General features: G+C 44.5%; 1 protein-coding gene across 1 annotated transcript; it reads left to right on the top strand.

The window, feature by feature from the left end:
• Positions 1 to 2181: 2181 nt before the first annotated feature.
• On the top strand, positions 2182 to 12473 carry naglu (N-acetylglucosaminidase, alpha). The gene is made up of 6 exons (XM_023949575.2): positions 2182 to 2697; positions 9168 to 9315; positions 9952 to 10098; positions 10433 to 10518; positions 10782 to 11038; positions 11132 to 12473. The coding sequence occupies exons 1-6, from the start codon at positions 2276 to 2278 to the stop codon at positions 12334 to 12336; spliced, it is 2265 nt and encodes a 754-aa protein (XP_023805343.1). The 5' UTR covers positions 2182 to 2275; the 3' UTR covers positions 12337 to 12473.
• The last annotated feature ends 388 nt before the right edge of the window (positions 12474 to 12861 follow it).

Genomic DNA, 12861 nt, shown 5'->3' with positions numbered 1-12861 from the left:
TCATCTTCCTCACCACCAGAGTCATCCTCACACCACCATCCTCTGCTGTCTGCCTACACTCTCCCAGCTGCCACTTTGCTGATCTCTTCCATGTTACATCTGAAAAAGAGGACCCCCCCCCCCCCGTGTGACATTTCCACTCTTTTAGCAAAGTCCTCCACCATCCGTCCTTCTGCCTTCCTGTCCTGAACACCAAACTTCTCCATCACTTCTTCATCACCCCCGTTTCCCTCACTCACATGTCTGCTAAAGTTAAAAGAACAAAAATCTTCATCAGTCATACTTAGGACACATTGCTTCTAGGAGTGATGCGACGCACAGATTTATCTGATCTAAAGAACGGGCCGGCATCTTTTCAAATCATGAAATGGCATCAGCAAGTGTAACTTGTCGACAGACGATCTGCCTGCAGCTTTGAGCGTCTTTGGACATGAATTGCTTTTATAAGTCTGTTTTCAAACCCTGAACTGCACCTGCCTGACAGCAGTGGAAAAACCTGTCCTGCATGTTTTTCATGTCACCTTTCATCAACACACCTGATTCAGGTCACCCTAGAATTTGCTAGAGCCCATGCTGATTAAGAGGAAGACTACTGAGACTCAATACTCTGGAGTGATGAGACAAACATCACTGTTTGTGGAACTAATGGTTTTAAAACTGTGTGACGTCGCAAAGGTGAGGACTTAAGAGAGTGAAACCCTCCAGCAGATGGCGCCATAGATGATGCCGCTGCAGAGTCATAGAAGCTCCTCGGGAGGGACCCCCTTACTCCAAAGGACAGCAGTCTCCTCAGCAGGTACAGCCTGCTTTGCAGCCGGTGTTGGTGGACCAGTCCCGTTTATTCCTGAGGTGAACACACAGGTACTTGTAAGAGTTCTCTATTTCAATGGATGTCCACCAATGAGGGGGCAGCACCGATTTCTCCGGATGTACACCGCCATCTCTGGTTTTCCCCGATGCTGATGATTAGGTAGTTTAGCACTCAGTGTCGGAGTCTGTCTATGTTAGTCTGCTTTGAAGAGATTTGGTCCATGCTAGGAGATTGTGAAGTCATTCATGTGTGGGATGCTCATGGGATGACTTTTGAACCAAATGTGACAACATGATGTCACCATCACAGGGTGCAGCGGTCTAGATATGATGCGGTTTCTGTTTACCTGTTGGAAGTTGTGAAGGAGGCGATGAAATTGTTTTCAGTCTGTCTGTAATTCCTGTGGTTTGTGTGCAATACAAGTGTTTTTAGCAAAGGGGGACATAGTTTCTGCAAATCGGCAGGAGTTCATTAGAAGTTTATTTCTGAGTTCTGGGCAGGACTGTTGATGTGGAGCAGGCCCACCTCCCTATCCAGCAATATCAGATCTATCCATCCGTCCAGTTTAGATCCAGATTCCAGCTCAGACCAGGAAAACAAAGACGTTCATGGATCCATTTGTCTGCAGGTGGATGATCAGAAAGGGGCGGAGCGGGAAGGCTGTGGTCCGCTGATCATAGTTTATATGTGACGACTGCAAACTTTTTCAGACTGGATTTTTTCGTCTGCTTCTGATTCACAACGATTTGAATAGAGAAATGCTCAGAAACACCTTTTTAATCTCAGTTCTATCAGCTTCTGTCCTCCATCGTGAGAAAAAAACGTGTTAAAAACACAATTTTTGACCAGAGCGGGTTCAGAGAGTGTGAAACACCTGACAACTCGACCTGTGGAATGTCCCACAGGGAGGAAAGAAACCACCAGATACTGCTAGTACACGCATTAACAGCCACATGTGAGTTGGAGTTGGATTAGCTCATCAATTAAGCCAACTTTCAGTGTCATGAGCTGATTTTTAAAAATCCAACTGTTATTTAATAGATTTCATAAAGAGATCTGTTTACATTTTCAATCACTGAACTTAATGAAAAAGAAAAATGCAAGCAAACTCACTGTCCATTTTCATTGAATCACATGCTGTATGACAATCCCAAATATAATATTATGATATTTGTATTAGGCTAAAATTCTAATTTTATTTTATTGTACTATTTTCTTATTTTTTATTTCTTTCTGTTCTACTATTCATGTGAATATGTGTGTTATCGTGTGAAGTTCTAAAACAAGTTTCGGTTTCCTGTCACATGACCGACGGACACGTGCAGGAACCACGAGCTCTGATTTGTGGGCAGGTTCCAGCTCCGCCTCTGATTGGCCGGCAGCCCCCGCTGCGTTTCCTTGTTATTATCGCGAAAGGGGAGAAGTTGTTTTCAAACTTCTTCCTCCTGAAGAGGATCCATGTAAATGAAGACCGCCATGTCCGCCCTCGCCGGCTGCGGTCGGGCTCTGCTTGTCCTCAGTCTGTTCGCGGCGGCGGACTGCAGCTTCCCGCCTCTGGACCACCTCAGACCCGGAGCCAGCGACCGGGCGCAGGCGGCGGCGGTGTCCGCGCTGCTGCAGCGGCTGCTGGGGAACCGCTCCGCGGAGTTCGTGGTGTCCGTGAACCGGAGCCTGTCCCCCGACAGCCTGGACGTGTGCGAGCTCCGCTCCGGGAAAGGCGACCGGATCGTGGCCGCGGGGAACACCGGGGTGGCGGTGGCCTCCGGGATCTACAACTACCTGAAGTATTTCTGCGGCTGCCACGTTTCCTGGTCCGGGGATCAGCTGGAGCTCCCCAGCCCCCTTCCCGCGCTGAGCGGCGTCCTGCGCATCAACACCCCGCACAGGTCGGTGTGCGGGACCCGAACACCAGCATGAGGGTCGAGCGTTCGGGGGGTTTTATTTTGAAAGGAGTGTGTAGTTTGTACACTTCCTCTGAAAATGACGGTCAGAGGAATTTGGTTATGTCTTCCGTGAAACTGTTTAAACTGGCCAAACTGGAATAAATGCTGCTTAATACTGTTGTTTTCCCTGTAATTCTGGTTTCTGGTTCACTACAACTAAACGGACTTTTGTTCAGGTGCAGAAAGTTATTCTGCATTCATGTGTTGCTGGAAAAAATGTGTTTTTTTGTTTTTTCCACGTTATCTGCAAACGTACTATGACCAAACAGGCAACCAGGGGGGTATTCCAGAAAGCAGGTTATGCTAGTTACCACGGTAAGTTTGAGGCTAAGGAAGTGGATAACCTCAGCTTTCGGTTCCAAAAACAGAGATATATTTCAGGATATGTCAAGTTGCCATAGCAACTCATCATGCTCTGAACATAACCTGGTCTGGAGCAGGTTTAGTTGAAGGTTAGTTTGTTTTCAGAGAGGTGAAGCAGCATGGCGTGTCCATTTGAAGATGATTTAGTGGATGAAGAAGCTCAGATAATACTTTTTCCACCATGAGAGGGTGAAAAGACCACGTATGGATGTTGGAAAGATAAACTGTTTTACTTTGATATAACTTCATTATTTGCTTCATTTAAGATAAATCAAGTATTTTTAGATAAATCAGCTTAAAAATAACACGTAGTTATCAGACATTTATTCTACTTTCATTCAAATTAATTCAATTAAGTAGGTGTAACTTTGGTGCTGCTGTTAGATCGGCACCGCAAGGGATTGTGGGATACCATTCCCTTTGCCTGTCTGGACGGATTTGGGTTTAATGTGGGTTTTTGACCAAATGTGTTTAGTTGTTTAGCTGTTTTACTGTGTTATTTGTCAAAGGTGGATAAAGGTGGAAAGATTTCATGTAATCCATGGACACCACTGAATTTACAAATCATTGAATAAAAAAAGTTCAGCGCACTGCCTGGTGGGTCTAGATGACCCAACTCCCAATAATAAAGTGCCTAGGATAGCACAAGGGCTAGACACTTATCACTTTCTGATCAAGTGTTTATACATCTCCTTTAAAGGAGAATCAGTGATCAGAGCAACAATCTGATTTTGAGTAATTAATTTTTTTAAAACCCAGCAGCATCTCGGGGTTATAAATCTCAGACTCAGACCTCTGTGGTTTATTACAACAGCTTGAACTCAGTAGGGCTGTTTATCTTCCCATCTGACATGATTTTAAATGCATGATCCACAAATCCATAAAAGATTCGACTAACTTTTTGGCGATTCTATACATCCTACTCATTTATTATTCATTTGGCATTTAAAACTATCAATGAAAAGACTTTTAACTTTCTTATTATTTTAATAAACAAAAAAACACACATTTTAGATGGTTTTGTTCTTTGTGGTTAATTAATTTTGTCATTAATTTCTTTAGTTGGGTATCGTCTGCAGTGCTGTGAATAAAAAGGGTTATCATCTGTTCAGTGAACGCACCACGCGTCCCTCGCTGTGGTTGTTTGCATGTACGGTTTTTATTCGATGACTGCTGTACTCCACCATGTTTTAGAGGGGGGGGGGGGGGGGGGGGGCTCCAGACCGCCCGCCGCGCTCTGTCTTCATTATTCGGGGGACGGGCTGCAAAACCCAGGGGTGCATGACAAATGAAGTGTTATTTTTCATGATCACGGGGGCGGCGGGAACACTTGCTCTGTGGCCAGAGCCTTTAAAGGACCGTGCTCTACAATTGTCTTTTGTGCGTGTGCATGTGACGTGTGCACGGCACTTTCCCATGACCGTGGCAGCTATAGCAGGTCACAGGTCACCGTGCTTTAGCAGAAACCTCCAACCTAAATGTTTCAGACGGATGGATGAAACCCAAACATGGAAATGGACCCTGCATGCAGACGCTTGAACCTGTTTGTAATCTGAAGCAGAAAGCCACATCAAAACTCACATGTTGCACATAAATGACGACATGTTTATATTTGATTAGAAATATTTGCATGATTGTTTATGGCAGAACTGGAGAAGGTTTGCTCTTGTTCGGTTTGTTTCCGGTGATGAACTGAGGGGACCAACAGAGCAAATCAAATGTATTTTCTTGGAGGCTTTTCCGACATGTTTGGTGACCTGCAGCGCACAGGTGGAGGTGATTTTAAGACATTAGTGTCGGTCGGGTGGGAAGTTCAGATTTGTTCAGTGTTTGGATCTCGGAACAATCGGGGTCAAACACGGAACATGGAGGCGTTTGTTACCGTGGCGTCTGTGTGCTGAAAACATCCAGTGAATTTAGAGAAATGACAGTAACTGGGTTGGTAAAGTGACAGAAAGTTATGTGTGTTAAATGGTTTTATGATAAATGTACTTGGCTATATAAAATACTTATCATTATGTATTTTTTAATCTATTACAGTCTGAAAATGAAGGATAACAAAATCCTCATTCGCTGGATGAGATCTGGACAGAGTGACGTCACCCGGCTCCAATTTAGTCGTCTTTTTTTGCGACACGGAGGCTGCCATGTTGGAGCCAGACGATTTCAGTTAGCAGTTATTGGTTCAGATCTATTGGAGTCATGGTTTCTATGGGAACCCCTCTGACCAATCAGGAGTGAGCTTGTTGGAATCCCCCCACCCCCACTTGAAAGCGGGCTTAGGAGAATCTGTAAATCAAAGCTTTTGAACGTTTGATGTGAGACCACCTCCTTTTCTTGAGGCCCCCCACTGGTCGATTAATAATTTGCGCTAAAGAAAAGAATTTGGTGAAAACAATGAGGATCATCAAGAACGTGGTAAAAAAGGTATCAGATCCAGAACGGTTCTTCTGACCAACAGAATGATTAGGAACAGCTGGTTATTTCTCTATACAAGTCTATGGGATTTTGGCTTCTTGGAGCCACTTCCTGTCTGGAACGCCATGTGGTGAGGGGTCACTCAGTCCAATTCTCAGATACAGTCAGTGGTCCAAAGCCATGTTTCTGCCACCCTTAAAAAATAAAATTTGGTGAAAAATGTCAGCAGTGTAATACACTTCTATAGTAAACCCAACAAGATGATCAATCAGGCGGAGGGATAGGAAGAGGAAGGAAAACTGTCTGATTCCTCCAACCCTCTGATGATGACATGTCTACTCACTCCACCACGTTTCCCCTCAGACTGTCTGTGGCTGCAGCAGCTTCTTCTTTCTTTGTGGCTCTGCGTACAAATGCCAGCTGACCATCGGAGGACCAGAGCTGAACAGGAACCCTGCAGCCACTGTGAGCTGACGGTTCTGCAGTGGGGGTCCTAGAATGTCATGTGGATCATGAAAGACACTCTGGTTGTGCCACCCCCCCCCCCCCCCCCCAACCGCTAACTACTAAAAAACGATATAGTGCCCTGAACTTTAAAAGCAATTCAAACACCATGCTGCTCACTACTTTATCTTTTAAACGTCATTGATTTCACGAAGTTAAAATCTAATTGGGTGAGTCCGGATTCCCACCCTAACCCTACATAGTGCCCTACATAGTGGCCTATATAGTGCCCTATATAGTGCCCTATATAGTGCGTTCTCCATTTTCTAGTTCTGTCTGAATCTATAATTCCAAAATCCAGTGCCCTGGAAATTTCCCAGAAGTCTCTGTGAAAAACCAGTGTGCATCAATGCTCACTAGATCGGCGAATATAGACCACAATGCATTGCGTCTGAACATTTATTACCAAAAAAATGTATTTAAATGTTTTTTTTTTTAATAAACCATCAACGTTTTTATCCTCAGAAGACAGTGGACTCATAAATAATGCTCATATTAATTAGATTTTAACTTAAATCATATCAAAAAAATAAATAAAAGTAGTGAGCGTGGTGTCTGAATTGCTTTTAAAATTCAGGGCACTACATGGTGCTGCTGTATAGTGCTTTAGTAGTTAGGGGTTAGGGGGGGAAAACAGAAACAACCAATGAAAAGGAAAGTATTCTCTTGATGGAACTATTAATTGTCATTTTTTTCTATTAGAATAAGTCGATATAAAAAGACATAGATGAGATGTTTCCGTCTTAATTGACTTAGAAATGATTTCAATGCCAAAGATCACTGCCATTAGATTTAGATAAAGTGACAAGAATGTATTTAGCCCTTATGCTTACATTAATGTGTTCTCCCTACCATGACTAAGGTGGATAAAGGTGGAAAGATTTCATGTAATCCATGGACACCACTGAAGATTTTAGTTTAGTTTAGTTTATTTCAAACACAAATGAAAAATCAACACAATATAGTGGTTTAAGAAAGACATAAAACAATACAGCGTGCTTGAAAAGGAGTGGGGGGAAGAGAAATCTTGTCTGCTCCCACCCTTTTTACTAAACCTGATGTGCGTATTGCTATTTACAGATAGGTACAAAACATTCACGGTAGTATTCTGCATGGCAACTGTGCAAAAGTGACATTTTTTGTTTAATTAATTGTTTCTGGCCTTATACAGTACTATAGTGACTTCTTGTAGGTTTTTTTTGAATACATGTAAACTTTTGCTTTGTTTAAACCTTCATCCAATCCAATCCATAAATCCACACCACAATTAGAAAAACACATTTTCTTTTTTGTCGTTCAAATGCTCTGCTTTTTGAAAATCAGTTGAAATTAATTTGCTGTAATGTTTATTGGAAGTACAGTAAGTTATTTCTGGCTTCATACATGATGAGTGACGTCTTCAGTTTCACTACATCCCATAGTTTCAATAAACCCGACTTTAAAAACAGAGCGTTTGTATGTGACCCATAGTCCACTCCATGAATCATTCGAACAGCTTTTTTTCTGTAAGATATACAAACACTGTAGGTTTGTTTTATGAGTATTTCCCCAAACTTCTACACTGTACTGTAGCTATGGTAGTATTATGGATGAGTATATTAGTAAACGTGCTTTGTGAGTGAGAGTATGATGCGTTTTTCCCAACACTGCTATACTTTTATCATGTTTAGCTCTGACCTGCTTTATTTGTGGCTTCCAGCTTATTTTGTCGTCCAGAATTACTCAGAGGAATTCGACTTCAGTCACTCTTTCCAGAAAAAGATTATCAATAGCAGCTTTTATTTCCAAATCTGCAGGAATGTGGCGATTTCCAAAAATCATGAATTTAGTTTTGTTAACATTGAGTGACAGTTTATTTTTGTCAAACCATTGTTTCAGTTTCCCTAATTCTGTATTTACTGTTTTTACAATTTCCCTGAGGCTCTCCCCTGTACAGACTATACTTGTGTCGTTGGCATATAAAAAGTATTTGAGTGTATTTGATACCAAGTGTATGTCATTGATGTAAAGTATGAACAGCATGGGACCTAATATTGACCCTTGTGGAACTCCATAGCTTAAATTTAGTAGGGATGATTTAAAGTCATCCAGTTGGACAAACTGCTGCCTGTTATTAATGTAACTGTTTAACCAGTTTAATTCCAGTCCTCGTGTTCCATACTTTTCTGGTTTGTTTACTAAAATGTTATGATCAATAGTGTCAAAAGGCTTTTTCAGATCCATGAACTCCTACTGTGAACTCTTTATTATCGGTGCCATTTATAATTTCTTCTGTTAGTTGCGTATTCGCCATACATGTTGATCTGTTTTTTCTGAAACCATATTGGTCGTCGGATATTAGTTTGTGTTGTTCAATAAAACTTTCCAGCCTTGTGAGGAATACGTTTTCCAGTATTTTTGAGAATTGTCAGAGTAAAGACACTGGTCTGTAATTTGTTAGCTGGTGTTTGTCCCCTGATTTGTGTAGCAGGATTACTTTGGCTATTTTCATTTTTTGTGAAAAAGTTCCTGTTTGAAAGGATAAATTGCAAATGTAGCTTAGTGGGTCAACAATGGAATCAATTTTATCAATTAATTACAATCTGTAGATGTTTATATTTTTTTAATTCGTTGACGCTTTTTAGAACTTCTTTTGCTTCCACGGGTCTCGAATAGATCGAGTTAGGATTTAGTTTTATGCAGTGATCGAGTGTTTCTTTTTCTGATCACAAATCCTTGAAGAAAAAAGGTTCAGAGCACTGTCTAGTGGGTCTAGATGACCCCACACCCAATGTTAAAGTGCCTAGGATAGCACAAGGGTGACGCAAAAAAAATCTGTTGCTATGGTTTTATCTTAAACAAATTCTCCTCACCTTTTTTCAAACTAAGATTATTTTGCTATTGAAAAACTTTGTCTTGCAAGACAGAAAATAAGACCGTTGTATTTGAGACGAGGACTTTTTTCCTTTCTGAAGATCCTGTTTTTGCAGAGTGGATCTGTGGAGATCCACAGGAGGAAGCAAACATGGGTGGCAGAGCCTTCATCTCCTGTTTCTGTTCCAGACTGATGTCTGTGAGCAAGGCACACAAAGGAGGACTGTGGGTGCAAACAGGAAGAAACATTTTTGTTTCTCTGCGTTTGTCTCCAGGTTCCGGTACTACCAAAACGTTTGCACCGTCAGCTACTCCTCGGTGTGGTGGGACTGGCCCAGATGGGAACGAGAGATCGACTGGATGGCCCTGAATGGAATTAATCTACCACTGGCCTTCACAGGCCAGGAAGCTCTTTGGCAAGAGGTGGGTCCTCACCTGTGCGTCAGCGCCTCTACCTCTGTTGTTTGATGTCTGCACTACTGTACTTCAAAAAGTCCTTCCTCACCTATTGACCTCAGGATGATTCAAACAGGCAGGTTTGGTTCTTTTTTTTGATTATTTTGGGGTCACCTAGACTCTGGTGCGTACCAAGCAGGTGAACCCTGGTCTCCTTGAGAGTGAGGGTCTCTGCTCTGAACCAATGAGGTTTCTCTTTAGAGCCAATCCTCCTCCTCCTCCTCTTCCTCATCCATGGACCCTCGCTCCTGCATCCTCTTCACTTTTACAGAAAACATTTCGTTTTTGCAGCAATTTGGATAGAAAGGGAAGCATGAGCCATTGGTTCAAGCCAAACGAAACAATCTAGCGTACATTATAAACATAGTAGGAATATGGGTGGGGCTAACAGAAAACCTCTGTTGCCAAGGAAACCCAAAGGTTTACTTTATCCGATTGCTCTAAAAATAATATGGACCTGTTCGTCACCCCAAGGTGACCAAAGAATAAAATGGTTGCTATGGAAATAAAACAAGGCTGGCAGAAGGGGAGAGTGAGGGGCGTGTCATTCTTTAAGGCCACACAACGGCGCTCGCGGTTTTACGAGTCTGGTTTTGTCTGCAGGTGTATCGCTCTCTTGGACTAAACCAGTCGGACATCGAGGAATTCTTCTCTGGACCGGCGTTTCTGGCCTGGAACCGCATGGCCAACATGTATAAGTTTGGTGGACCCCTGCCACAGTCCTGGCATGTGAACCAGCTTCGCCTTCAAGTACTGACACCCCCCCCCCCTTACGTCCAACACGCATGTAGCTTCTCATATATGTGGAACAAACACTCGAAATGTTCTGGAGACCCGAATCAGCTTTTGATCTGAGGCTGGTTCTGCTCCTTTTTTATAATTCTTTAATGTTTGTGGAGACGATGTTCTGATGGAGGATTATGTTCAGGATTGAAACGATCAATCGCCTGTCGGGTCAGAGTCCTGTCGGAGAACGAGGAACGCGTCTCTGTGGTGTCAGAAGTGTCTGTAGGGCCTGTGACCTGCTGTGCTCTGGCTGATCATCCTCATATAAACGCTGCTGATTCTTCTTCTCCTTCTGCAGTTCAGGATCTTGGAGAGAATGAGGGCTTTTGGAATGATCCCCGTGCTTCCGGCCTTTTCCGGAAATGTTCCCAAAGGAATTTTGAAGTGAGTCGTCCGTGTTTCTGCCTGGGTGATGGCAAATGAGAGATAATGATTTCATAATTCAGTTAATGTTACAGCTTTATTTAATAACGTTTCCCTTTTTAAAGATTTGTGCCTAAACATCTTTGGTTTTGAAAACCTCAGCCGCAGTAGCAAAGCTCTGTGTAGTTCTGCGCCTGACTGTCATGGCGCTCTGCCGTCACGTCTCTCCATCTGGGTGGTATTGTTGGTGTTGATGAGTCTCTGGTCTGCTGCTGGTGTTGCAGGCTGCATCCAGAGGCCAACGTCACCAGACTGGGACCTTGGGCTCACTTCAACTGCAGCTTCTCCTGCTCCTACGTCTTGGACCCCAGAGACCCGCTTTTTCTCCAGATCGGCTCCCTTTATTTGTCGCAGGTGGTGAAGCAGTTTGGTACCGATCACATCTACAACACTGACACTTTTAACGAGATGACCCCGCCTTCCTCTGACCCCGCCTACCTGTCTGCCATCAGTCGCTCTGTTTTTGCCTCTATGACTGCAGGTGTGTGTCTGTGGTGGGGGTGGTGGTCGTGTCTCAAAGCTTTGATGACTCATTATTTGTACAAAAACTGTTTTTTTCCCCCCGTCTCCCCAGTCGATCCAAAGGCCATCTGGCTGATGCAAGGCTGGCTGTTCTTCAGTGATGCTGCGTTCTGGAAGCCGCCGCAGATTCGGGCGCTGCTGCACGGAGTCCCGCTGGGCCGCATGATCGTGTTAGATCTTTTTGCGGAGACCGAGCCGGTTTTCTCTTACACAGAGTCCTTCTACGGACAGCCCTTCATCTGGTGCATGCTGCACAACTTTGGCGGCAACAACGGCTTCTTTGGCACAGTGGAAAGCATCAATTCTGGGCCCTTTAAAGCCCTGAACTTCAAGAACTCAACCATGGTGGGCATAGGAATGACCCCGGAGGGCATTCACCAGAATCCTGTCATATATGAGCTGATGAGTGAACTGGCTTGGCGGAAGGAGTCCGTCAACCTGACCAAGTGGGCGTCCCTGTACGCAGCGCGGCGCTACGGCAGCATGCATGAGAGTCTGAGCGCTGCATGGAAGCTTTTGTTCAGCAGCGTCTACAACTGCACCGTGCCGCACTACAGAAACCACAACCACAGCCCCCTGGTGCGCAGGCCTTCCTTCAACATGAACACGGGTCTGTGGTACGACCCTGCCGACCTGTTGGAAACCTGGAAGTTGTTCATGGAAGCAGCTCCATCGCTGATGTCCAAGGAGACCTTCCGCTATGATCTAGTAGATGTGACTCGCCAAGTCCTCCAAGACCTCACAACATACTTTTACCAGGATATCAAAGATGCTTTCCACAGTAAAAAGATGCCGGAGCTGCTGACGTCCGGCGGCGTTCTGATCTACGACCTGTTTCCCGAACTCAATCGACTGCTGAACAGCGACCGGAACTTCCTGTTGGGGACATGGCTGGAGCAGGCTCAATCCTTCGCCCTGGACGAGCCGGAGGCGCGGCTTTACGACCTGAATGCCAGAAACCAGCTGACTCTGTGGGGTCCCAGCGGGGAGATCCTCGATTACGCCAACAAGGAGTGGGGAGGCCTAGTGGAGGACTACTACGCCCAGCGGTGGAGCCTGTTCGTCCAGACGCTGGTGGACTGTCTCAACAGCGGGCTGCCATTCAAGCAGGACGCTTTCAATCAAGCGGTTTTCCGGGTGGAAAAAGGATTCATTTCCAACGGCAGGAAGTACCCAACCAAACCCCAAGGGGACACTTATGAGATAGCCCACAGAATCTTCCTCAAATATTACCCACAGGCCCTCAAGAGGCTATAAGCCCCCGCCAAGGCCCGTCTGCAGGCACAGCAAAAGAATGTTTCTGTCTTTGTCCTCCAGCACTATCCACGTATGGAAGCTCAAATTGAGTTGACTAGTTTCAGTGGTTTTTATCAATAAACAATCATATTTTTAAATTTCTCTGGATTCTTGAAAAACCAACACACACGTCTCTCACTCAAATGGGTTTTTATGCATTTACTCTCACAGCAGGTAGAGAAGAAGTTCATGAAAGCATGAAGGTCCTCTGCAGGTAAAAAGACAGGTGGGCCCAAGACCTGAGTGTGTTCACAGATTTGACCCCCCCCCAGAGAGCTGCAGCCCATCACGTGTGTTTTCCACACCGTCTCCATTGACAGGACAGTCTGCTACGTCTTCAGCCCAAAGACGGTCAGCTGACCAAACGTTTGTTCCACTCTTGAACTTCCTGAGAGCCCGGACCCCTGACATCGTTTTCCAGAGAGGTCCCTCCCCTCTAGCTGCTGGGGAGGCCATCTTACAGCCGGTGACTTCTACTTTGTTCCA

The sequence above is a fragment of the Oryzias latipes genome, chromosome 19 (genome assembly GCF_053564925.1).
Source record: "Oryzias latipes strain Hd-rR chromosome 19, Olatipes_Hd-rR_3.1".
Lineage (NCBI taxonomy): Eukaryota > Metazoa > Chordata > Actinopteri > Beloniformes > Adrianichthyidae > Oryzias > Oryzias latipes.
Note: the sequence above shows the minus strand (reverse complement) of the source record. Positions and strands in the feature narration are given on the sequence as shown.

Excerpts from the sequence above, each read along its gene's own strand:
- naglu (XM_023949575.2), top strand. The coding sequence starts at position 2,276 with ATGAAGACCGCCATGTCCGCCCTCGCCGGCTGCGGTCGGGCTCTGCTT. Across the intron at positions 2,698-9,167 it reads CGCATCAACACCCCGCACAG|GTTCCGGTACTACCAAAACG; the intron begins GTCGGTGTGCGG and ends GTTTGTCTCCAG. Across the intron at positions 10,519-10,781 it reads GTTCCCAAAGGAATTTTGAA|GCTGCATCCAGAGGCCAACG; the intron begins GTGAGTCGTCCG and ends CTGGTGTTGCAG.